Raw genomic sequence first — 24,479 nt, 5'->3', positions numbered from 1 at the left:
CGATGCATTTGTAAAACACATTCTCCCTGCCAATGTGGCTATAGAGGAACTAACTACATTTGCAGTGCATGCTTAACCAAGTTCTGCCTTACCGCAGTCATTTCTACCGCTTGTCTAATAAGTATCCTTGAGAGGGTCTGAGAAAATTAAACAGCTCTACAAAATAAAAATGTTTTTTGAACTCTCTCTCTTTAGATAGATCATTTGCAAAGATCACAAGTCACGCGGTGGGTTAATTAAGCCTTGTTCTCTCCTTCTCACCTTCATCTTCCACTTCTAGGTACCAGCAAGGGGATATTAGAGTTGGAAGAAGAAAACATAATTCCTACCAAAGAGCCTGAGCACATAAAATCAGAATACGGGGGAGAAAGGTACCCTGAGAAGAATGAAGATCATCATGCACTGCACATGGATTACATACTTGTAAAGCATGAAGAAAATTCACCCCCAGAGCCAGAGGCCTGTGAGGCCAGAGAAATCACGTCGGAATTAGAAGAGTTTCGCATAGATTCCGAAGAAACGGGGCTGCCAGGAACTCAGTTAGCATGCTTCCCAGACACACATCACCCTGCTTCCTTAAATGAAAGCATTCATCTCTCTGCAGAGAGAATGTCTTCCAAAGATGGTAAGAGATCATCTTTTGAAAGCCCTAGGCAAGACCAGAGTTGGATGGTCTTGGGCTGTAGTGAGGTTGGTGATGCATCATCGGAGACTAGGGACTCAGGGCCTGGATGGTCTGGCAAGGCTGTGGAGCCAGCCTCTGATCACAGCTTGGGTAAGGGCCCCCAAATGCAGATCCTGGGAGAGATGAAGCCTCTAGAATCTTCAGCACTAGAGGAAGCCTCTGGCCCGGACAGCCAATCCTGGAAAAGCATGAGCCAAGGCAGGACTGGCCCCGATACAGTTACGTTGCAGGCTGTCACCCATGACAGTGAATGGGAAATGCTTTCCCCCCAGTCTTCTCAGAAGAACATAATCCCTGACACGGAAATGGAGGAGGAGACAGAGTTTCTTGAGCCCAGAACAAGGAAACCAAGAACAAAAGGGTAAGCAAAAAGCTCAGTTTATTTTTTTTCCTGAAAACTGTTTTATTGGAAACTGGGGAAATGGTGAGGGACTATGGAATGTGAAGAATACCTAGATGATAGGAGCTTTGCTTATATTTATTTCAAAGCACATCATCCCTAAAAGCAGCTGCTGGGTAACCGTAATGATGATGATGATGATGATTTGCGTACCTTTTCAGCCAAAAAAGTCCCTTCAGTTTCCATCCAAAGTCTTATACTTACTCTCCTGATACTTACACTTACTTCACCTACTCCATACCTATATTACCCTTAAATAGGCAGTTGGTGCTGGAGGGGAGAGGACACACACATTTACTCATAGTGCAAGGCAGTCTGCACACATTATCTTATTTAATCTTTACAAAAACCCTCAAGTAGTAGTATTATCTTTATTTTACACATACTGGTTGGGGGAGGGGAGTTGAGGCTCAGAAAGTTTCTGTAACTTGCCTAGAATTAAGTAAACAGAGTGAACACTCTGGGATTCAAAAGTTTCCACCTCCAAAGCCTGTACTTTTCCAGCAGACACACTGCCTATCGTACGGAAAAGGTGATTGTGGTTTCATGTAAGCATCTAACTTACTAATAAAGAACGAGGAGAATCCACAGCAGGCTTAAACCTTAATGTGAAACATTCATTCCTTAATTGACTGAAAAATTGGCAAATAACCGTCAAACCAGAAATTCATTCATTCGTTCGTTCACCATTCGGTTTTTGAGAATCTGCTCTGGCCAAGTTTCTGGGTAACCAATGGACATTGTCTCTGCCCTCAAGTTTCCAGGTCCTGCTAAAACTGTTTATGGTGGTTCATTTCTCTTCGGTTGCTCTGATAAAGCCCTTCTGCTTCCAGGGACAAAAGGGCATGTTGTGAAAAGTAACCTAAGTAAAGGAGAAAATCATGTTTCCTCCTTAAAATGTAGTGGAGGGGCTTCCCTGGTGGCGCAGTGGTTGAGAGTCCGCCTGCTGATGCAGGGGACGCGGGTTCGTGCCCCGGTCCAGGAGGATCCCACATGCCGTGGAGCGGCTGGGCCCGTGAGCCATGGCCACTGAGCCTGCACGTCCGCAGCCTGTGCTCCGTAACGGGAGAGGCCACAACAGTGAGAGGCCTGTGTACCGCAAAAAAAAAAAATATAGTGGAGGAAAGATATCTTTTTCCTACTCTTTTTTTTCCGGTTTTTTTTGTTGTTGTTGTTGTTTTTGATGGTTTTTTTTTTTTTTTTTTGGTTACGCGGGCCTCTCACTGTTGTGGCCTCTCCCGTTGCAGAGCACAGGCTCCAGACGCGCAGGCTCAGCGGCCATGGCTCACGGGCACAGCCGCTCCGCGGCATGTGGGATCTTCCCGGACCGGGGCACGAACCTATGTCCCCTGCATCGGCAGGCGGACTCTCAACCACTGCGCCACCAGGGAAGCCCTCCTACTCTTTTTTTAAATTTAATTTTTATTTTATCCTGGAGTATAGTTGATTTACAATGTTGTGTTAGTTTCAGGTGTACAGCAAAGTGATTCATTTATTCATATATCCATTCTTTTTCAGATTCTTTCCCCATATTGGTAATTACAGAATACTGAGTAGAGTTCCCTGTGCTATACAGTAGGACCTTGTTGATTATCTATCTCATATATAGTAGTGTGCATGTGTTAATCCAAAACTCCTAATTTATCCCCTCCCCGCCTCGACATTTCCCCTTTGGTAACTGTAAGTTTGTTTTTGAAGTCTGTGAGTCTGTTTCTGTTTTGTAAATAAGTTCATTTGTATCATTTTTTTTAGATTTCACATACAAGTAATATCATATGATATTTGTCTCTCTGACTTACCTCACTTAGTATGGTAATCCCTAATTCCGTTCATGTTGCTGCAAACGGTATTGTTTCATTCTTTTTAATGGCTGAGTAATATTCCATCGTTTATATGTACCACATCTTCTTTATCCATTCGTCTGTTGATGGACATTTAGGATATCATTTTCCTACTCATTTTAGGAGCATAAAGGACTATACACACTACATACCCACTGCAAATCAAGGCAGCTGGATTCCAGCCTGGCTCTACCACTACCAGTTACGTATTTTAGGATTAACCCTAGGCTTAAGTTTCCTCGTCCATAAAATTGGTGCGTTGGGCTGGAGGATCTCAAGGCTTCCTTCATTATTGAATCCTGCAACCTTAATTTATGTATAAATAGAAAGTGTCCAGGAGGGCTTTGGCATTCACATGTCTCCATGAAAGGGACAGAGAAATCAGAAAGAATAGCAGGGGTATATTGACGTTTAGCAAAGTGCCGTAAAGAGTTAAAAGCTGTGCCACATTCAAGTGCAGCTTCATAAATCCAGACATTTTCAGTTGGCCTAATCTTTCTTTCTTCCTGTCAAGCTATTTCCTTCCAGAGGGACCTCAGATCTGTTATCAAAAAGAGAGTAGCAGATGGATCCCAGCAGCCCTGCTGGCACTGTTATAGATTGAGCTCAGAACACAGGCAGCCTCGAGTTGGCTGAGCTGTTATTTGGCTTCTTGTCTGCATTTTGCACATGCCCCTGAAACCCAACAGATGACAGTGTTCAATTGTGCCACTAGCCCCTTTTCTTTTCTTTTTTTTTAAAGAAGACGTTGGGGGTAGGAGTTTAGTAATTTATTTATTTATTTTTGCTGTGTTGGGTCTTCGTTTCTGTGCGAGGGCTTTCTCTAGTTGTGGCAAGCGGGGGCCACTCTTCATCACGGTGCGTGAGCCTCTCTTGTTGCGGAGCGCAGGCTCAGTAGTTGTGGCTCACGGGCCTAGTTGCTCCACGGCATATGGGATCCTCCCAAACCAGGGCTCGAACCCGTGTCCCCTGCATCAGCAGGCAGATTCTCAACCACTGCGCCACCAGGGAAGCCTGCCCCTTTTCTTTTAATGAGATTTCTTTGCTCATCTCTGTCTGCCCAGCCCCTGAAGTAATGGAAATCTTCTCACAGTTGGGGGAGGGGACAGATTTTCCCGCTGGATTTTGTGTTACCTTTTGCCTAAATAATTTACTCTGAAGTATTTGAAAGCTTTTCTCTGTGCTAGATTTTGGGAGGGTGCAGAGTTATCTAAAACAGTAGTTTTCTAAATGGGGCCCTAAAACCAGCAGGCCTCATCGTCACCTGGATACTTGCTAGAAAGGTGTATTACCTGCGCCACCCCATACCTCCCGAATCAAGAACTCGGGGTGGGACCCAGCCATCTGTGCTTCAACACTTCCTCCAGGGGATTCTGATGCACAGTAGTTTGAGAACCGCTGGTCTAAAACTTAGTCCCATCCCTCTAGGAGTTTAGTTTAATACAGGAGTTAAACATAAGTGAAAAGGTAGATAATAGTGTGATGGTTAAATCAAGATAGTGGATGACCAATGTCAGGTTAAATGTAAATAGCTACCAGTTAATGGACATCTGCTCTGGACCAGGTACTAAGCATTCTATATGCAGGGTCTCACGTTACCATGGCAACTGTATGAGGTAAGAATTACACAAGAGAGGAAACTGATGTCCAGAAAGTTTGAATCACTTGCTCTGGTTTATAGTTAGAAAGTGAAGAAGCTGGGATTTGAATTTGAGCCTCTCTATGTTAATAAGTTAAGAGAGAGGCATCTGTATAGGATACTTTTATGGAGGAGGAACGAGGATGACTTATCATCCAGCAGCATCAGGAGGCAGAGTGCCCAGGGCCCACGATATTTTAAAAGGCCCATGAGAAGCTTTGAATTTCTTTCAAAATTAAAAGAAAAAGTGATTATATTCCTATGTGGATTATATTCCGGTGTGGATTACATTTCTTTCTACCAATGCAGATGTGAAGCAAATTTTTAGGGTTTTGTTTTGTTTTGTTTTGAGTGAGAGAAGGAGCCCGTGAAGGCAAAAGTGACTAAGGTCCACAAAAGTCATACTGCGGTCCTGAGAACTGCGATTTGAGACAGGCATTAAAGGAAGCTCATAGTCTGGAAAGGTGGAGAAAGGGGGTGAGAGGCCAGCCAAGTTAACTGAGGAGAGTAACATAAAGAAAATCCTGGAGACAGGAAGGCGATCACAGAAGCATTATGATAATAAGATGGCCATATTCTCCAGGCCAAAAACCTGGAGACATCTTCTGATGCATAATCTCATCGTAGGACCAAAATCAAGACTGTCCTGAAAAAAAAAAATTAAAACCTGGTCTTCAAAAATGAAAGTAGGCTGATAGTATATGCAAGATGACACACCATCTACAAATGGCTTCTTGCCCTCACATCAGCCAGCCACACCTCCTCTCAGCTCCCACACTGTTTTGGAGAGCACTAAGCCATTTCTCAAAATCTGAGGGAGCATTAGAAAGACACCTTTTCTCATCGTACCTCACCTACTGTCTCTTGTTAACAAAACTTGTTATGAGTGCTGGGAGATAAACAATCTCCCGTGAGATCTTCAGCACTGTGTTCTAGTTCCCTAGGATCAATCTTCCCAGAGGCTTTTGCCAACAGCTTGGTCATCCTCCAGCTGTAGACCCGCCAGCTAAGGATTTCGCGCCAATACCCCATACAGTGATGCATATGCCTGATCTTTCCTGTGTGGCCACAGAGAACATCTACAGAGTCATCTGCAGCACACAGACTTTTCTTAAAACAAAGAACCGTGTATGTATTTACTTTAAGGAAGGCATGGTTGCAAGACTGTCATGTGAAGAAAGGGTCATTGTGTTTTAGTCAGTGTTCTCCAGAGAAACAGAACCAATAGAAGAAATATGTATGTCTGAGAGAGAGAAAAGGGAGGGAGGGAGGGGAAATTTCCTGTAAGGAATTGGAATTGGCTCACACAGTTTGAGGCTGGCAAGTCTGAATTCTGTAGGACAGGCCAGCAGGCTAGAAACTCAGGCAAGAGTTGTTGCAGTTTTGAGTCAGAATTCTGCAGGGCAGCAGGCTGGAAACTTAGGCAGAGTCTCTGTGTTGCAGGTTTGAGGAGAGTTCCTTTCTTTTCAGGAAACTTTCAGACTTTGCTCTTAAGGCCTTCAACTGATTGGACGAGGCCCACCCACATTCCAGAGGGTAATCTGCTTTTCTCAAAGTCTTCTGATTTCGGTGTTAATCACATCTAAAAAATACTTTCACAGCAACATCTAGACTGGTGTTTAACCAAATAACTGGGCATCATAGCCTAGCCAAGTTGCCACATAACATTATCAGAGGTTATATGCAGAAGCCTGAACTACATGCTAAGAGAGCATGGAACCATTAACGTTTGTAAACTCACCATCAGAATTGTATAAATACATTGCTATACAAATACATTGGCTTTCTGTAGGTGTGGGGCAAGGATATAGCTGTACAGGGTGATGGAAGTAAATAATTTCCAAGAGGACTAAGAAAATTGACAATACTTGTCCAACCTTTGTAGATACATGCAGCAGAGGGCAGTGGGGGAGGAAGGAGGGAGAGGGATGGAAAGGAGGGGGAGCTCTTGTCACATGTACGTTTGGAACAGAGTATTTAGAAGTAACCTAATCCTTATATTTATGGAGCTATATCTTTTTAAAAAATTTTTATTGGAGTACAGTTGATTTACAATGTTGTGTCAGTTTCAGGTGTACAGCAAAGTGAGTCAGTTATACATATATCCACTCTTTTTCAGACTCTTTTCCCGTATAGGCCATTACAGGGTATGGAGTAGAGTTCCCTGTGCTATACAGTAGGTCCTTATTAGTTATCTATTTTATATATAGTAGTGTGTATATGTCAACCCCATTGTCTCCTACTTCTGCGAGGTGAGTTATCTGGTACTCCCTAAAATAAAAATGACATTGAAACACAATAGATTTCATATTCCCCGTGACCTGCTTCTTACGGTGATCTCTGTGCATTCTTTTGTTCTTTTAAAATTAGTAACTTTGGGCTTTTTTTTTCTGTCTGACAAGACTATGGAAAAGAATTTGTCTTTCTCCCTGCGAGTGACACCACTAGAAGATGCTTTTATGTGTTTTCATGAGACCTTCTGCAATCAGCTTTTTCTGTCTGTGACTTTCGGCTGAGGAGTTAGTACGTTGGGTCTTACACCCATGTGAATGCTGGAAATGAAAAACGGGTGAAGGGAGAATCTTTTGACTCCTTCTCTCGAGGCCGGGTAATGATATGTTTGGGCTGTCAGAAGAATCACACTCTTTGAGCACACACTACCCCCCCTCTCTCGGTCTTGCTGTTTGAATGGGCTCTATCCCAGTTCCAAACGTTTGCCCTTTCTCCAAGGTAAACCGATACTCTGTAAACGACAGTGTTCCCTTGTTTATTCACTGTTTCCTGGCTTTGCCCTGAACCAAACCTGGAAGACCAAACTTGGCACTGACTCTGCGTTCATTTACTTTTGTAATTATATTTTATCATCTGGTGCATTTTATTTGGTGACTACGTGCTGATAATTAAGTATCATCAAAAGTCCTTTAAATTGTTACTTTAATTCAGGACTTAAATCTTTTTTTTTTTTTTTTCCAAAACAGCCTATTTTGGTGTCTCTCCCCACTCCCATCCCACTCCCACCCCAGCCGCCTCTGCGCCTCTGGCCAGCCCTTCCCAGAGCAGGCTTCCAGTAAGTGCTGGTAGATAGACTAATATGTTATGTTCTTGGGTCCATCCAATTTCCATTTGAGATAGACATGGCAAGTTTTATTATGCCAGTCTCATAGGTGAACAAACTGACTCAATAAGTGAGCTGTTTAAGATCATCCAGAAATGAGATCGTGGTAAAGTTGGAACTTGAACTGAAGTCTTCTCTCTTCTAGCCCAGTGCTTGCCAATTAGATAATTTTTTGGAACTTCTGTAGGTTGATGTGTTTATTCCTATTCTCCCATTGTCCCATGGAAAAGTACCTCAAGTTTAATAGCCAAAGTTTCCCAAAGAGAGATTTTGAGAATAACTGAGTCAGAACCCACCTCTGACTTTTCATACTGTCATGTGACCTACTGAATTCTTTTTCCCTCTTGAACACGCATTTCCCACCTCAGCAAGTCCATGACGCATTTCCCACCTCAGCAAGTCCATGACGGCTACTGCTGCGTCAGTAAGCTGCTCTCCATCTGTGATGTGTGGGACCAGCTCCAGTGGCTAGAGGCCAGAGGCAGGCGAGGGAATCAGGCCTCTCAATGTACATTTAAGTTTTCTGCATATCTATAGATATGGTGCTTGTTTGCGGTGAGGAATTTTATAGTGAGAAAAAGCCAGGAGTGCCGAGACGCAGTGGTACAACTCAGCTGTCTTGTAGGAGGAACACCCACAGGGGAGCCCTTTTGTACTGTGTTGGCTTCTAGCTTGAGGAAAAATCCAAGGTACTTCTCCAGCTGGAATAGCAAAATGTCAAAACTGATGTGAGAAAAAAAAGACCTTTATGAAAACTGATGGCATTTGAGGAAGATAAGAAGTCATGGCTTTTGAAAGCAAGATGTACTAGCGTATCAGGGACCCAGCAGGAAAGAGCTGACACATTCGAATAAGGGTAATTGGAGAAATATTTAATAAAGGGAGTGTTTACAAAGATGGTGGCAACTTGGGAGGAACTCACAAGGAATAGTGTGATAACCCAGGAACAGTAACAGAACAGCTGTTATTCCTAGGCCTCGGGGTGAGGGGAGGTGGTGATTCCCAGAACCCAGAATGAGAATTTTGGGTAGAAAGGGCCATCCTACAAGGAGCTGTGACCAACTGTTGAGGGACATAGCCAGCCTGAGACCTTCCCACAGGAAGGAAACCTCCTTCCTTCCTCCTCTGATCTCCCGCCAGGGGCCCTCATTGGTTAAAATGAAGGGGAATTTAGAGGGTGAGATGAGGGAGCCTCCCAGGGAGGAGAGCAACATGGAAAAAGTAGGAAAGTAGACCTGCGGAAGCCAACAGAAGTTAGGCAGCACAGCTGGCTTAATTGGAGAGTGATGGAAGCTCAGGTTCTGAAAAGTGGACTGAGTTATATAAACATACAGGATTAGTTAAGTACTCCTCCAGTGCATTGGAGGATCTCCAATCTGTTTTCAAGATACATATGAGAGTTCCTTTAGGACAAAGGCTGTCAAAAACGCAATCTAGGATTGGGTCACCCTTTGTAGAAATCCAAGCTATACCAATGGAGGAAATTAGAATGTCACCTTCCCTCCATTTTAACTGTTGGTTAAAGGATGTGGCTTTTTAAAATTGTCAACATAAGAGAGTTTGGTTCTAGGTAATGGCTGGGGAGTAAATTTGTTTTTAATTTATTTTATTGAAGTATAATTGATTTACAATGTTAATTTCTGCTGAACAGCAAAGTGATTCAGTTATACATATATATATATATATATATACATGCTCTTTTTAAAAAATATTCTTTTCTATTATGGTTTATCACAGGATATTGAATATAGTTCCCTGTGCTATACAGTAGGGCCTTGTTCATTCATTCTCTATATAATAGTTTGTATCTGCTAATCCCAAACGCCAAATCTATCCCTCCCACACCCTCTCTCCCCCTTGGCAACCGCAAGTCTGTTCTCTATATCTGTGAGTCCATTTCTGTTTCATAGATAAGTTCATTTGTGTCATGTTTTAGATTCCACATATAAGTGATATCACATGGTATTTGTCTTTCTCTTTCTGACTTATTTCACTTAGTACGATAATCTCTAGGTCCATCCATGTTGCTGTAAATAGCATTATTTCATTGCTTTTTATGGCTGAGTAGTCTTCCATTGTACGTATGTACCACATCTTCTTTATCCATTCATTTGTCGATGGACATTTAGGTTGTTTCCATGTCTTGGCTATTGTGAATAATGCTGCTATGAACATAGGGGTGCATGTATCTTTTCGAATTACAGTTTTGTCCAGATACGTGCTCAGGAATGGTACTGCTGGATCATACAGTAACTCTATTTTTAGTTTTCTGAGGAACCTCTGTACTGTTTTCCACAGTGGCTGTACCAACTTACATTCCCACCAACAGTGTAGGAGGGTTCCCTCTTCTCCACACCCTCTACGGCATTTGTTATTTGTAGACTTTTTAATGATGGCCGTTCTGACTGGTGTGAGGTGGTACCTCATTGTAGTTTTGATTTGCATTTCTCTGATAATTAGCGATGTGGAGCATCTTTTCATGTGCCTGTTGACCATCTGTATGTCTTTGGAGAAATATCTATTTAGGCCTTCTGTCCATTTTCTGATTGGGTTGTTTGTTTTTTTTGTTATTGAGTTGTATGAGTTGTTTGTATATTTTGGAAGTTAAGCCCTTGTCAGGCATATCATTTGCAAATATTTTCTCCCAGTCTGTAGGTTGTCTTTCAATTTTGTCTATGGTTTCCTTTGCTGTGCAAAAGCTTATAAGTTTGGTTAGGTCCCATTTGTTTATTTTTGTTTTTATTTCTATTGCCTTGGGAGACTGACCTAAGAAAACACTGGTACGATTTATGTCAGAGAACGTTTTGCTATGTTCTCCTCTAGGAGTTTTATGGTGTCATGTCTTATTTTTAAGTTCTTAAGCCATTTTGAGTTTATTTTTGTGCATGGTGTGAGGGTGTGTTCTAACTCCACTGATTTACATGCGCTGTCCAACTTCCAGGGAGTAAAATTTTTAATTCATCCCCTTAAACTATCTGAAATGTTGATCAACTGAGAATCAGAATTTATGGTAGATTGAGTGAAAAATATGTAATGCAAACGGTCCTTCACATGTTCCAAAATGTGCCCTGGATTAAGCCCAGGCAGCAGAGAACTATGTACCTGTACCAAGTTGCAGAGGATCCCACACAGTTTCTTTATTCTGTTTTGTTTTTGTTGTAGGTCATTGGCTTATCTTGATGGAAAACGTTAGGTCAGCCCAGTGAAACTCATCTCTATGCCAAGGATATTTCTGAGACCATGATTTTCTAATCAGAATATCTGTGCTCTCATGAGCAAATCCAATCCAATCTCCATCTTGACTATTAGTTAAATAATGTGACTTTATTTAATAACATTTATGTAATTGATCATGTTTATCCCTTTGAGTTGACTCCTTGGAAGTTTATGTTTCACAGCCAAGTTTATCACTTACTAGTATCAAATGTATAGAATTCTGGAATATGTATTTTATTGTATTACTCTAAGTCTTAATTTCATGTTGTGATCCTGTCACTCTTTTTTTTTTCCCAGCTATTTTTAAGTCATATGGTGGTGGTGGGTTTTTATATATCTACTAGCTTTGTCTTAAAGTGGAAGTATAAATAAGCACATATATCCTCTTCATAGAAATGTTCACGTTTGCCCTGAAGAGACTTTTTTTTTCTTGCCTCTTTGCTCTTATCTTGGCACCTTTTTTTTTTTTTTTTTTTTTTTTTTTGGTACGCGGGCCTCTCACTGCTGTGGCCTCTCCCGTTGCGGAGCACAGGCTCCGGACGCGCAGGCTCAGCGGCCATGGCTCACGGGCCCAGCCGCTCCGCGGCATGTAGGATCCTCCCGGACCGGGGCACGAACCTGTGTCCCCTGCATCGGCAGGCGGACTCTCAACCACTGCGCCACCAGGGGAGGCCCTTGGCACCTCTTTTAATTCCTTGCTCCTCCATCTTGTTTCCTGCATATTGAAATTCCACTCTTCATTTAAGACCCAGACCAAATGTCTCTTCCTTCCTAAAACATTCTCCAGTCTTATCAAACAGAAGGAATCCCTCCATCTCCTGAATCTCATTGTACTTTGAACCTTTTTGTGGCCGTCCTCACATTCTGCCTCATGTTATACTTACTAGAGACTCTCTTAACCTATCTGGATGTAAGCCACTTGAGGCTTATACATCTTTATATCCCAGACTACCTTAAACAGCATTTATACTGAAGTTGTAACTTAAAGTCAAATATAAATTGAAAGGGGGATGGTGAAGTCATTTAGATGGGTGAATTTTAGAAACTTTAGTGCAGTATTTAGTTTCCCTCTACCATGGGAAATAATTTAGATTTTCCTAATTGACACTGGCCTATGATTTTCCTTCATCACACAAGCTCTTGTCTGGTTTAGGAATCAAAGTTGTTACTGACACCATAAAACAAACTAGGGAGTCTTCCTTTTCTTCTGTTCTTCAGAATAACTTGTATAAGCCAAGGGGTTTCTCTAATACGTGAGAATTAGGTAATATTTATAGAATTGTCTGTGCCTATTCCTTATTTGGGGGATAGATATTTTACTAGTAATGTGATTTCTTAATGATTACTGGTCTGTTCAGGTTTTCTAATTCTTTCTGCATCAACTTTGCTATTTAGTATTTTTCTAGAAAATTGTTCATCAGTTTTCAAATGTTTTGGAATAAAATTGTTCATATTCTCTTACTAGTTTTCAATCTCTACTATATCTGTAGTTAGTTATATAATTCTTTTATTCCTAATATTATCTATTTGTATCGTCTCTCTTTTTTCCTTGTTCAATCTTTCTAGAGATGGGTTCATATTATTAGTCTTTTCTAATAACTAGATTTGCTTTCGTTAATCTTTTCCTTTTGTTTTTGTTTGCTTGTTTTCTACTTTATTAAATTTTGCTTTCATCCCTTTTTTCTCCCTGATATTAATATTGCTATACTGGCTTTCTTCTTGTTCGTATGTTTCGTGTTCTTTCTGTTTATCTCAGAGGTCCCTGTTTTTGCCACTGAGCACCAATCGCCATTTACTTCTGCCAACATGTCCATAACTGAACTACAAGTTCATGGAGTGCCATGATACATTTCCCTACTGCTAACTTCCAATTCCAGGGCAAGAGAGAAATTGGAGACTGGAATTGTTTGTCAGACCTGGATCTTTCATCTAACCATATTGGAGGTGGCCTCCTTCTCAACTTTATTATAATGTAACTAGCTGAGTATAACTACTTACCTGAGCCCCAGTTTCCTATCTATAAACCATCAACCCAGTACACACACAATCCACCCAACCTTATGTGGCAGCCCTGCCCTGGGCAGCCCATGTGGGTCTTTCAACCAGACTCCTGTCTCCATCCTGCCAACCTGGTCCTACAGTCCATTCTCCATTCACTGGCTTGAGTGAGTCTTTCAGATGAGAATATCCTTCTTTTGCTACCTATCTTTTTAAAACCCTCCAATGTCTTCTCATTTATTTTGCAATAAAATTCTTATTCTTAACTATAGTCTCTAAGGCCCTGTGTCCCCCAGTTGCTGCTTACGTCTGTGATCACTAAGACCACTCTCTCTACCAGCCCTCAGTCTTGCCCGCCAGACTCTTCCAATTTAGTGATTTAGTGCCAGCTGTAACTCTCTGTCTAGAACTCTCCTAACATGGCTGGCTTATTCTCATGGTTTGGGGTTCCCCAGAGAGACCTCCTATAACTGCTCCATCTACAGTAGCAATAACTGTACCACCAAGTTATTCTAGTTTTCAATAACTAGTTTCAAGAACTAGTTATTCTTGTTTGCCCCTCCCACCTAGGGGACGTCTAGCAATACCTGGAGACATTTTTGATTGCCACAACTCGGGTGATGCTACTGCCATCTATGGGTAGAGGTCGCAAATGCTGCTACACATCCAACAATCACAAGAGCGCCCCGCGGGACACAGGATTATCCAGCCCCAAGGGCCGGCAGTGCCAAGGCTGAGAACTGTGCTCCATCCCACAGCCCTGCTTCATTTTCTTCCTACCACTTTTTTTTCTTTTTTTCTGTCTGAAAAGATCTGTTTATCTGTTTAATTGATTTTGTCGTGTGTGTCTCCACACACGAGAATGGACCCTCCAGGAAAGCAGACATTTGGTTTGTCTTGTTCACTGCTGTACCCCTAGTGCTTAGAGCAACCCTTGCCACATGTTGAGGCACCTCATAAAGACACCTGATTGAAGGAATGGAAAAGAAAGTCAAGTTCGTCCAACATAATTGGCTTTTAATAAAAATAATTACTGGTGTTTACTCTTCCTCTTCCGAGGGAGATGTGCTAGATTTAGCTTGGTAGTGATTTAGTTCAGGCTACTATAACAGATTACCATAGATTGATTGGGTGGCTTACAAACAATGCAAATTTATTTCTCAAAGTCCTGGAGGTTGGAAATTCAAAATCAGGGTGCCAGCATGGTTGGGTTCTGGTTAGAGCCCTCTTCCAGGTTTCAGACTTCCAACTTCTCACTGTATCCTCAAATAGTAGAAAGAGTGAGAGAGCTCTCTGGGTTTTTTTATAAGGGCGCTAATTCCACTCATGAGTGCCTCACCCTCCTCACCTCACCTAATCCTAATTACTTCCCAAAGCCCCCCACCTCACACAGGGAGAGGCTCAACTGATGAACCATCACACAGGGAGAGGCTCAACTGATGAATTGAGGGGAGGGCACAAACATTCAGTTCATAACAGGAATATGCATCTTTTCTAATGTTGCAAAATCCATCTTTCCCCTTCTTTTGAAATTTGAGACCATAGTTATCTATTTTTAGTGTTCTGGTACATTTCTTCTTCATTATAGTGTTTCCAAGATTCTTACAGCCTTTCAGTTTGCTTAGAGTGCTGTTACCCACTTCACTCAGCCTCATGGAGAAAAACAGGTGTGCCTGTTCAGTTGTTTTGGTTCTTTTGTTTTTTGTTTTGCCTTTGTTATCCATTGCTTTATACCAGTTTGAATCTCCAGAGAGAAAAAATTATTCTGTTTACTTAATCATCTGTTAAATCATCAACTCCAGTAGTACTTGACCATACATAATCTTCAAAGACTTTTTTTATTTTTGCTTTTTTAAACTTCAATTCATTAAATGATCATTTGAAAGTATTAGGCTCTCACAGAATAAAAATCCCCTGGATTGACATCTACCATGCCCTTTTCGTCCATGTAATAATCAGGATGCTACTTATTGCATTTAAATAGGAATTCTTTTTTTTTTTTTTTAATAATTGTAACTGCTTCAGTGGGATGAATAAGATAGTATATTTCCTCAGGGGCCCAGCTGACACTGAGCTGAGCTATTTTGCCTTGACAAAACATGTCTGAGAGAACATCCTGTAAGACAAGAGGAAGGATCGTTGGTGTTAACAGATGTCCCATATTTCCCCATTTAATGAAATGCTACTTAAATGTTTTGAAGGTATTCTATGATTGGCCTGATGACAATAAGTCACTTTCTCTCTCAACTGTTGACTTTTAAAGCAGATATTAAGGGTAGGTTCAATTACAGTGTCTGTTCTACAGCATGTGACTCCTATTTCTGTAGCTCCAACTGCTACTTTTTTCCACCTGAGGAGGGAAACTCCTAATGAGCCACACTTCACAAAGAAGAGACCCCATGTTTAGCCTTCACCCTGGACACCCAGGGTACAACCAGCTCTGAAGCCATCTATTTTCCCCTGCCGATTTCTGGTTCATCTTGGCTTCAGGAACGGTACTAAGTTTTTGCTGAACCCTGAAAAAGTCATGACCCCCTAATGGCCCCACCCCGAATTCTCCATTGCTGAACGATAGAAAGCACATGAGAAATTATTTTCATAACTGCTTATAATTTGGAAGAATTTTGTAGGCTTTTAGTTTAAGTAGAGAAAAATTCACTTTTTCCTCTTCTGCCTTCCCCACTGCCCCCTCACCAGCCCCACAGCCATGGAGAAGACGAGGCGTGCCCTTCATTTTAAGAATAGGAGCTAACATTTCTTAAGTATTTACCGTGGCCAGGTTCTCTGCTGAGTAATTCACTTTCCTGTTTTCTTGGAGTTAGCTCAATCGGAGGTTACTGAAAACTGCCACATCCCCCTGTTCCACCATAGCGCCCTCCCCAACCCACCTACCCACTACCCCGCCAAAAAAGGAAAAAGGTCATATAATATGGGATTTCTAACAACGTAGTTCTGAGGATGGTGCCTGTAGTTACTTTTCACATTGACATTTTGCCTGCTCATGATCAGAAGTCTTTGTTTGATTTGTCTGATAACGTATTCTTTTCCTTTGAAGATCAAACTAATCAATGTACGCTTTTCTAGTATGTAAGCTTTTCATTCACATTTCATTTGACTTAACTCCATCAAATATTTCTGTTGGCATTTTTAGAATTAATAATAGTAGCTAACCTTTATGGTGAGTTATTTTAACCCAGTCTCTCTAAAATCTCTAAGTTATCTTGCTTTAAAGTAACATTGTTAGTATTGTCCATTGGTGAGTCAGCAGTCTGAGGTACCAGGCAGTTTAGTAACTGGTCCAAACTCGCTAATAAGTAGCGGAAGTTAGATTCAAACTCAGGCCTTGTGACTCCAGAGCCTGAATGCTTACTGGTCACATGGCTTTATTTCTCAGTAGTCAAAGCTGTGTGGATCTTGGGCAAACATCCTAACTTTCTCTAGAATCTCCAACTGGACTTCTTTATTTATCTTGCTATGCTTCCATAGTCCATTTTTATTAGGGTTTTAACCACTGTCTATGAAATGAAAATAATTACACCACCATCTCACTGGGTGTGCCGTGAAGCTGCAGGATTTTTTAAAAAAGAGGTTTCAGGGGAACTAAATTCCTTCCAATCTGTGCTTTGAGCCCATTCACATCCAGTCTCACTCAGGAACAGGAGTGACAGCAGTTTTCCTGAGCAGACACAAAAATCAAGGGGCATTTCTGACTCCACAACCTGCGTGAAAGAGTATTTTATATTCCCCAAAAGAAACTCTTCACAGCCCCAGCTCCATCCCCCAGCTGGAGCAGAGCAGCGGTGGTGATGGGCTCACTGGGAGATCTGAGAGGCAGGTGATCGTCCTTATTTAGATGTGCCCGTGATCACGTGACCAGAAAATGGAGGCGACTCCGTATTTCCAGTTAAGTGCTCCAGACAGGGGATGCTGAGGGCAGTAACCAAGCATTCTTCTCACTCTCCAGCCTGCTCTGTCCTCAGAAGGTAGGTGGGTCCCGGTGCGGCTTTAGGAGGATGGGCTGTGGGAGGTCGGATTGCAATGGAGGGTGTTGCTTTCACAGACTGGGCTATTGCAGCTGGGAAGTTGGAGGGGGAGAGGGAAGGGGGTGACAGGATGCAGAGCTCTGCCCAGCCCCTCGCAAGTGACAGCTGGCAGCTGCATTTCACTCTGTATCATCTCTTACTGGAAGGGCTTGTGGTCCTGTAAGCTATCTCCTGCCCCTCCCTTGGTGACCAGGTAATTAGTTAAACAGATTCTGCACGGCTATAAACATTTTTTATTCCTTTATGTCTATGATGAAAATGGAGATAGAAAATCAAAAAAAATGACAGTTGGGAAACCGTTTAGGACTCTCGTCTGATGGGTATTGAAATGTCTGTTTGGATTATTTGACAAGCAGAGTGGCCCTGGTACAGTGGCATTTTTATTTTTTATGTTATTGCTAATAGTCATTGAAGCTAGTAACATACATTTCTCTTTTTTTCTGATGAATCTTGTAACCTTTAAACCTTCCCTAAGTTCCAAGCTGCAGAAATAGGTCATCCTCAAAAATGGGCTTATGTTGTTTTCTATTGCTTTTTCAAAATCGAGACAGGATACGCTACTTAGAGAATATCAGTATTTTACTGAGAAACTAAGTTATGTGAGAAACTAGAAAAAAATTATCACCTGGTTAATTTCAAACAAGAAATACATAGGTTATGGAATTCCTCTGTGGAAACCAAAAAAAACAAGACTCCCATCTAGAAGGAGTGATTTAAAGTGTGATTCTGCCTGAGATCAGTGTCATGGCAAATCACCTGTCATGGTGACTTAAGGGGGAAGGGGGACATCATCTCTATAAACTGCCCCCCTTCTTGCATAGGAACTGTTAATGTGCTGCGGATCTTATGTAAACTGCTATTCGAGCACAGCTTCTGGGCTCATTTCCCACCAGATGGTCCCCCGACCCCCTCCTAGAGAGAAAAATAGAAGCTACCACCGAATGAGCCCACTTCAAAATGTTCATTTGATGAAAGTCTTCTTAAAATCATAATTGGTAATATTCACAGAATGTAAAAACTGGAATTATTAGATGAAACTTCCTGGTAATTAAAAAAAAATGATCCATGATCTTTCTGTTAATTTAAAGAGACATTATCTGGGAGAAAAAAAGTGCCTTTCCGGGAGTACCTCTATCAATAAATTATACTTATGCAGGCTAGTGAAAGCTCTGTACTTTAAAATGGCTCGGACCTTGCTCTGCAACTCAAAGACAAATAAACAAGACTGGCTGTTGTCATGCACAGTCAGCAGCACCTAAACATCCCCAGGAGATTTCGCTTTGTAATGCAAAGTTACCCTTTATATCCTAAATAAGATCTAAAGCTTCATAGGTGCTTAAGGGTAATGAGCCAGATTCTCCTTCCTATTAACAAGAAGTCAAATTAACTTTTTCCCAATGGTTAGGGCTCTCTTTGGTACTTTCCAGTGAATTTCCATTTGGTTTTTCATTCTCGAATGTCTTTGTACTCAGGGAAGGATTTATCTCTTATTAAATAAAGGATCATGATACTTTTTTGACCTTTAGATTTCATACTTTCTAGCAAGCTAGAAGACAGTGCGGGGTTTGCACATAGGTTCAGGTACTCGATATAGGTTATGACAGGAAAGCTTGAGTTCACCTACAGCAAATAAAAGCTTATTTTTTTCTTCTTCGCTAGCCTGGAATTGCTTTGACATGCCAAGATTTTGCAGACGGTGGCTTTACTCAAATCAACTTCCTGCTAGAGTAGTATTTGAATTTGGGATGAGTTCTCAATCCCTTATCCATTCTAGTCAGTGGGATAGTTGGGGGAGAGGGGAAGGGATGAGAAGGGGCAGAGGGGAAAGTAGTGAAGGACATTCTGTCCCTGGTATCCTGTCTGTATCAGAGTTGACGAAGAACATTTGGGTACAGCTTTTTTCTGGATTAATAATGGCTGGAGTCATGGGGTAGTGGTGGATAGGTGTGCAAAAGGGTTGCAGGAGAAGAGGCAGGAATGGATACCCCTGTCTGAACACCATGATCATTTGAAGGCTCTGTTAAGCCATTTGCCTGGGGTTTTGATAGTTGTGTGATTCTCCGTATTATTCTTGCATCCTGAGTTTCGATTGCTACGGTAAGATAAGCCGAAACAAATTGTAGAATTCATTTTGACTCGCTTCCTCAGTTTATAAGCAAGCAAATGAGCTCCAGTTAGAGTGAGGGATTGACTCAAGGTCACAGTCAGTGGCTGGGCCAGGATCAGAACCCAGGTGGCCAGCTCTTGATCTCATGCTATTTCCTTTCACCCCAGGCCTTTGAAAAGCCCTTAGCAAAACCTGGCCCATGCATTTACATTTCTCAAAGCTTAAAAAAAAAAAACACAAAAACCGCTACTACTCTTCTATTTTAAGGGTAAGGTAGCATTTCCTAATCCCTTTACGACCCTTAGAAATTTGGGGGAAATGGAACTGGACTGTATTCTCAGAGCTTGTGCATTTATTATGAACAAGATGCTATCTACCCCTAAAGACTGCATGTGATACAAAGGCAAAACAAATGGCTTGCAAAAGGCGGAGTAAAGTGAATTCCATAAGAGGTGGAACTGAGGGGCTCTGGGACCTCCAAGTTGGGAGAGCCTTGCTCCTCCTTTATTGTAGAGAAGTAAATACAGGATTCATGGATGAGGTGGATTCAATAGTTGGGGGAAGGAATATTTCAGCAGAAGGGAATATACACCAAGAGAGGGAAGAGAACTGTCAACAAGACTTGGGAAACTAGAAGCTCATGTTGTCTGAAAGGTAGAGCATTGGGGGATGCTAGTGGTGGATTGATCTAAATGGTGGAAAGCCCTGAGGGTCAAAGAAATTTTTATGAAATGTGTTGGCAGTGGGAAGCCAGTGTTTTATGAGTTGAGGGTTTGGATTGGCAGTAGACTAGCGATGGTGTGGGAGAGATGGGAGGCAAGAGGAGAGGGGGTAGTCCACCTGAAATAGAATGGACTGACCCTGCTAGGATGGAAAGAAGAGAGGCAATTACAGAACTGCAGATGTGGAAGAAAGGCATAGTGCTTGAAAGCTGAGGGAGATAAGAATCTTCTGAGGAGGTGCCTAGTGAAGAATTGGCGCACCCTGTGATGGGGTATCGTTTCATTCCTCATGACTGAGAATCTGCAGCCTTGCTGCCCTCGATATAAGTTAATATAAGCAAGGTGACAAAAGCATGAAGCTCTCTCATCTGAACAAGATAGACTCAACTGTGGCAGGAGCACTTTCAGAAAGCTAAATCCACATCTGATTAGTCAGCACCGGGTCACGGTCCCAACGCCCGGCCATGGTTTCTATGACGACGCTTCCATTGTTAGCAAGAGCGCAGGGCTGCAAGCCTCTAGATCTACTGAGGTGGACCTCATGGAGTGGGATGTAAAGAGGATGGTGACTTTTTCTTCCAGTCATCCCCTTCCTTCCTAGGCAGTGGCCCTTTGAGGGCAGGGATCAGGCCGAATGGTGCCCCTGACAAGTGCCAAGAAGATTCTGACTCATAGAGTAGAAATCAGAATGAGTCTTGATAGTGGGCATGGGGGCTGGGGACAAAGAAGGGAGAAGGGGAACAAGGGAGCTCAGATGTAATCTGTCCTCACTCCTTCCCCAGCCTATCCACAAGATCCAGCCCCAAAACTGCTACCTGTTGTCTGGAGACTTCCAGGTTTATCCACTCTGCCCACATGTGGAGGAACTACTCCTATCTCTGAAACTCCATGATTATCACTCATGGGTTTTACCCCACAGTTTTGTGTGAACTTCTATGTCTTTTCCTCTTTATTCTCCTAGATTTTAAATTCTCAGACACACGCAGAATGTGTGTCTGAACCATTCTCTTTGTAATATACCCTCCCCCAGACTAACACTTGCCACGTGGTTCTAGGACTGAACCGTTTGTTAAATTCCTACCTGAAAGAATACTAACTTGGGAAACAAACAGTGAGTACCAGAGAATCTACATCTATCAAGGCTTATGGGAAACTGGTTTGGAAACCCTAGGGGGGATAATCAGAATTGTTTAGGGGTAGTTTTGCCTGGAGACAGAGATCTCTCAAAGTCCCTCCAATCCAAAAATTCAGAAAGGAACATAGGCTTCCTATAGTGCCCTCAAAAACAGGATTTACTGCTGTCCAAATCCAATACGGAAACCCCATTCATAAAGCTACCATTGCCCATGAAGCAAGAGAATAAAAATGTTGCCACTTAAGCAATTACGGTTTTCTATGCCCAACTCCCAGAAACACCCAGGAAAGGGTTGATGAAGGTGGAAGTTCTAGAAATAGCTCTTTCTAAAACAAAACAGGAGTAAAGCCAACATCATGTGATCTCAGGAGAGCAGTTGTGCACAAGATCGGTTAGGAGGGCAGGTACAATGGAGATGAGAGGATAGCGAGAGATTATTGATCTCTGGAAAGGTATTGATAACTGAAAGAAAGAAAGCTTGGGATGGAGTAAAGCCCCATTCCTGGGCTAGCTGTGGGGAAGTTTTCTTTGTTGATTAGACTAAGTTCAGGGACGATCACAGGTCATGTTCTTGATATAACTGAATCATGTTCTTGATACAACTGAGACTGAATTTACGAGGAGAAACTTCCAACCAAAATTTTCATGCACTTCACAGTTATAGACTCAAGGCTTGTTTCTAATTTGCTTGGTCGTAGGTGGCTGGTCTTAGGCTGTTCATTTTATTTCCCAATACTAACTTTTATTTACCAGCAGGGACCTGGTAACTAGAAAATGTGAGTCATACACCAGAGTCTTGGAATCCCATATAATGCCATAATTCTGTGAACAGCAATTATTTAAAAAGATAAGCACATTTTTTCCCTAAATAGCTGTCTACATTTATACAATGAAGACATACCAATGTAAAAGAAATAGTTAAAAGAATCAGCTCTCCCTGTGAAGGTGGCATAGCTGTACGATTACTGACTGTATCCCTGAGGAGAGTACGAAATTAATCAAGTCTCATAAATTGGCTTCATAGAATGTGATTATACTGTACAGTGGGGCATGTGTAAATACAGGTGATGGCTTCTTTCAGCCGCGAGGGACCCGATGTGGGCTTCTCTCCTTCCCGCCAGATCTGTCAGGCAGCAGTAGAAGGGCTTTCTAGTAGAAAGGAAGAACGGAAGGCCTGATATACTCCTCCCAGAGCCGAGATTCTCCTCCTTGAAACTGTGCTGATGAAGGAGATCAGATACTGTATCCATTTGCTTGAGCTGCCATAACAAAGTACCACAGACCGGGTAGCTGAAATAACAGAAATTCATTTTTTTCACAATTCTGGAGGATGAAATTCTGAGATCAAGGTGTCGGCAGGATTGGCTGCTTCTGAGGCCTCTTTCCTTGGCTCGTAGATGGCTGTCTGCACCCCTGGCTTCACTTGGTCTTCCTTCTGTGTATGCCTGTGTCCTAATCTCATCCTATAAGGACACCTGTCATATCAGATGAGGGCCCACCCTAATGACCTCATTTTAACTTAATTACCTCTTTAAAGACCTTATCTCCAAGTACACTCACATTCTGAGGTACTGGAGGTTAGGATTTCAACACATGCATTTGGGAGGCGGGGGCAGGAATCCAGCCCGTAACAGAGAATGTGCTGGGAATTCCTGTGGACCAGCCCCACACTTCATTTGTCATTCTTCAGTGTTGAGTCTACAGGCACATGCCTCAAGTGAAGTAGTTTTTTGGGTGTTGGGTTTTTTCTCCTCCAGCAGGGTGGGTGGAACAAGTTAATTTGGCTACTGTGTAATCTTTAAACTGCTCTGTAAAGTAAATGGCCACTCGGTGTGATTCGTAATGTGTGAAAGGTCCCAACTCAAAGCTGTGTATCCATAATCAACCCTTTAACCCTTCCTTGTCCTAAAGAAACCAAAGGGCACTGGTTAGTATGGTAAGGTTGGGGGGGGGGGAGTATGTTAATTTTTGGAATTTGGAAAGCAGACGGCTTTACTTTATTTTATTTTATTTTATTTTTTTAATTCAGTACGCGGGCCTCTCACTGTTGTGGCCTCTCCCGTTGCGGAGCACAGGCTCCGGACGCGCAGGCTCAGCGGCCATGGCTCACGGGCCCAGCCGCTCCGCGACATGTGGGATATTCCCGGACCGGGGCACGAACCTATGTCCCCTGCATCGGCAGGCGGACTCTCAACCACTGCGCCACCAGGGAAACCCCAGCTTTACTTTATAAGGTTGAAACAGCAGTACCGTCAATGAAATACAAACCAAAAATTTTACTGTTTCCAAATTTATTGCTGTTAATTTTGGTCTTAAGTTGATAGATTCCATAGAAGGTGATAAGTATCTTTTACCTCTTCCTCCGTTAGAAAATTAGGTTAATAATGGATTCCTTGATCGAGAGTATCACCACTTACTAAAACATACATGGAGAGAATAATCAATAAACAGGCTTTCTAGGAAAAAGAAAATGTTGAGTCTAAGGGTCACTTCAGGGGTTCCACGACCACCTTGGAGATTCACGGTGAATATGGGAGGCCTTGTTGAGCCCCAAATATTCTAATAATAGTAAGAGTAATATTAAATAGTAGAACTTTTGCCAAACACTTTACTCATTATCTTTGAAATCTCACGCTATTCCTCGTGTAATACTCATTTTGCAGATGAAGAAACTAAGTCTTAGGGAGGTCAGCTAACTTTACCGCAGTTACATGGTTAATAAGAGGCAGAGGGGGGTTGATCCTGTTGACCCCACCTTGCCTCCCTATTTGTGAGCATTGGTTCTTCTTAGTTGTCTGTGGTCTGAAAGTCTAAGGAGAAACTCCTTGCAGGAGAATAAGGTTGGGGATAGAGGTATGAAGGAACTTCTTTTCAGTTTTGAATCGGGGATCTAAGGGAGTCCAGAGTCCCCAAAGAACACTGAAACCTGAAGTGTGATTCAGAATTTTCCCATTGCCAAGACATCAGCTAACCTAGATCTGTCACACCCTAACCATCGCAAGAGGGAGGAAATAAGAACAAGGGTCAGGAATGGGGATTAGGGACTCTAGAGCTGCCCTGGAGTTGCGTATGCAGCCAACTCTGCCTCCGGTTTGATGTAGTCCTGTTTATCTAGTTTTGCTTTTGTTGGCTGTGCTTTTGGTGTCACATCCAAGAAATCATTGCCAAATCCAATGTCATGATGCTTTCCCCGCTATGTTTTCTCCTAGGAGTTTTATAATTTTAGGTCTTACTTTTAGGTCTTTAATCCATTTCAAGTTAATTTCTGTATATGGTGTAAGGTAAGGATCCACCTTCATTCTTTTGCATGTGGATATCCTGTTTTCCCAGTGTCATTTGTTTTTGTTTTTTAATTTTATTTATTTATTTATGGCTGCATTGGGCCTTCGTTGCTGCGCGTGGGCTTTCACTAGTTGCCGCAAGCGGGGGCTACTCTTCGTTGCGGTGCACGGGCTTCTCATTGCGGTGGCTTCTCTTGTTGCAGAGCACGGGCTCTAGGCACACGGGCTTCAGTAGTTGTGGCACACAGGCTCAGTAGTTATGGCTCGAGGGCTCTAGAGCACAGGCTCAGTAGCTGT

General features: G+C 42.3%; 1 protein-coding gene across 6 annotated transcripts in view; it reads left to right on the top strand.

Annotated features, from left to right (window-relative positions):
- Positions 1-24,479, top strand: part of PRUNE2 (prune homolog 2 with BCH domain) — a 375,414-nt gene that overhangs the window by 284,913 nt on the left and 66,022 nt on the right. For all 6 annotated transcript variants that reach the window (XM_073806228.1, XM_033858188.2, XM_073806229.1 and 3 more), the window contains one exon: positions 281-1,046. In XM_073806228.1, the coding sequence (XP_073662329.1) occupies positions 281-1,046 (766 nt within the window). The remainder of the gene's footprint in view (positions 1-280; positions 1,047-24,479) is intronic.

Source organism: Tursiops truncatus, chromosome 6 (genome assembly GCF_011762595.2).
Source record: "Tursiops truncatus isolate mTurTru1 chromosome 6, mTurTru1.mat.Y, whole genome shotgun sequence".
Lineage (NCBI taxonomy): Eukaryota > Metazoa > Chordata > Mammalia > Artiodactyla > Delphinidae > Tursiops > Tursiops truncatus.
This window is presented reverse-complemented; position numbering and strand designations above follow the sequence as displayed.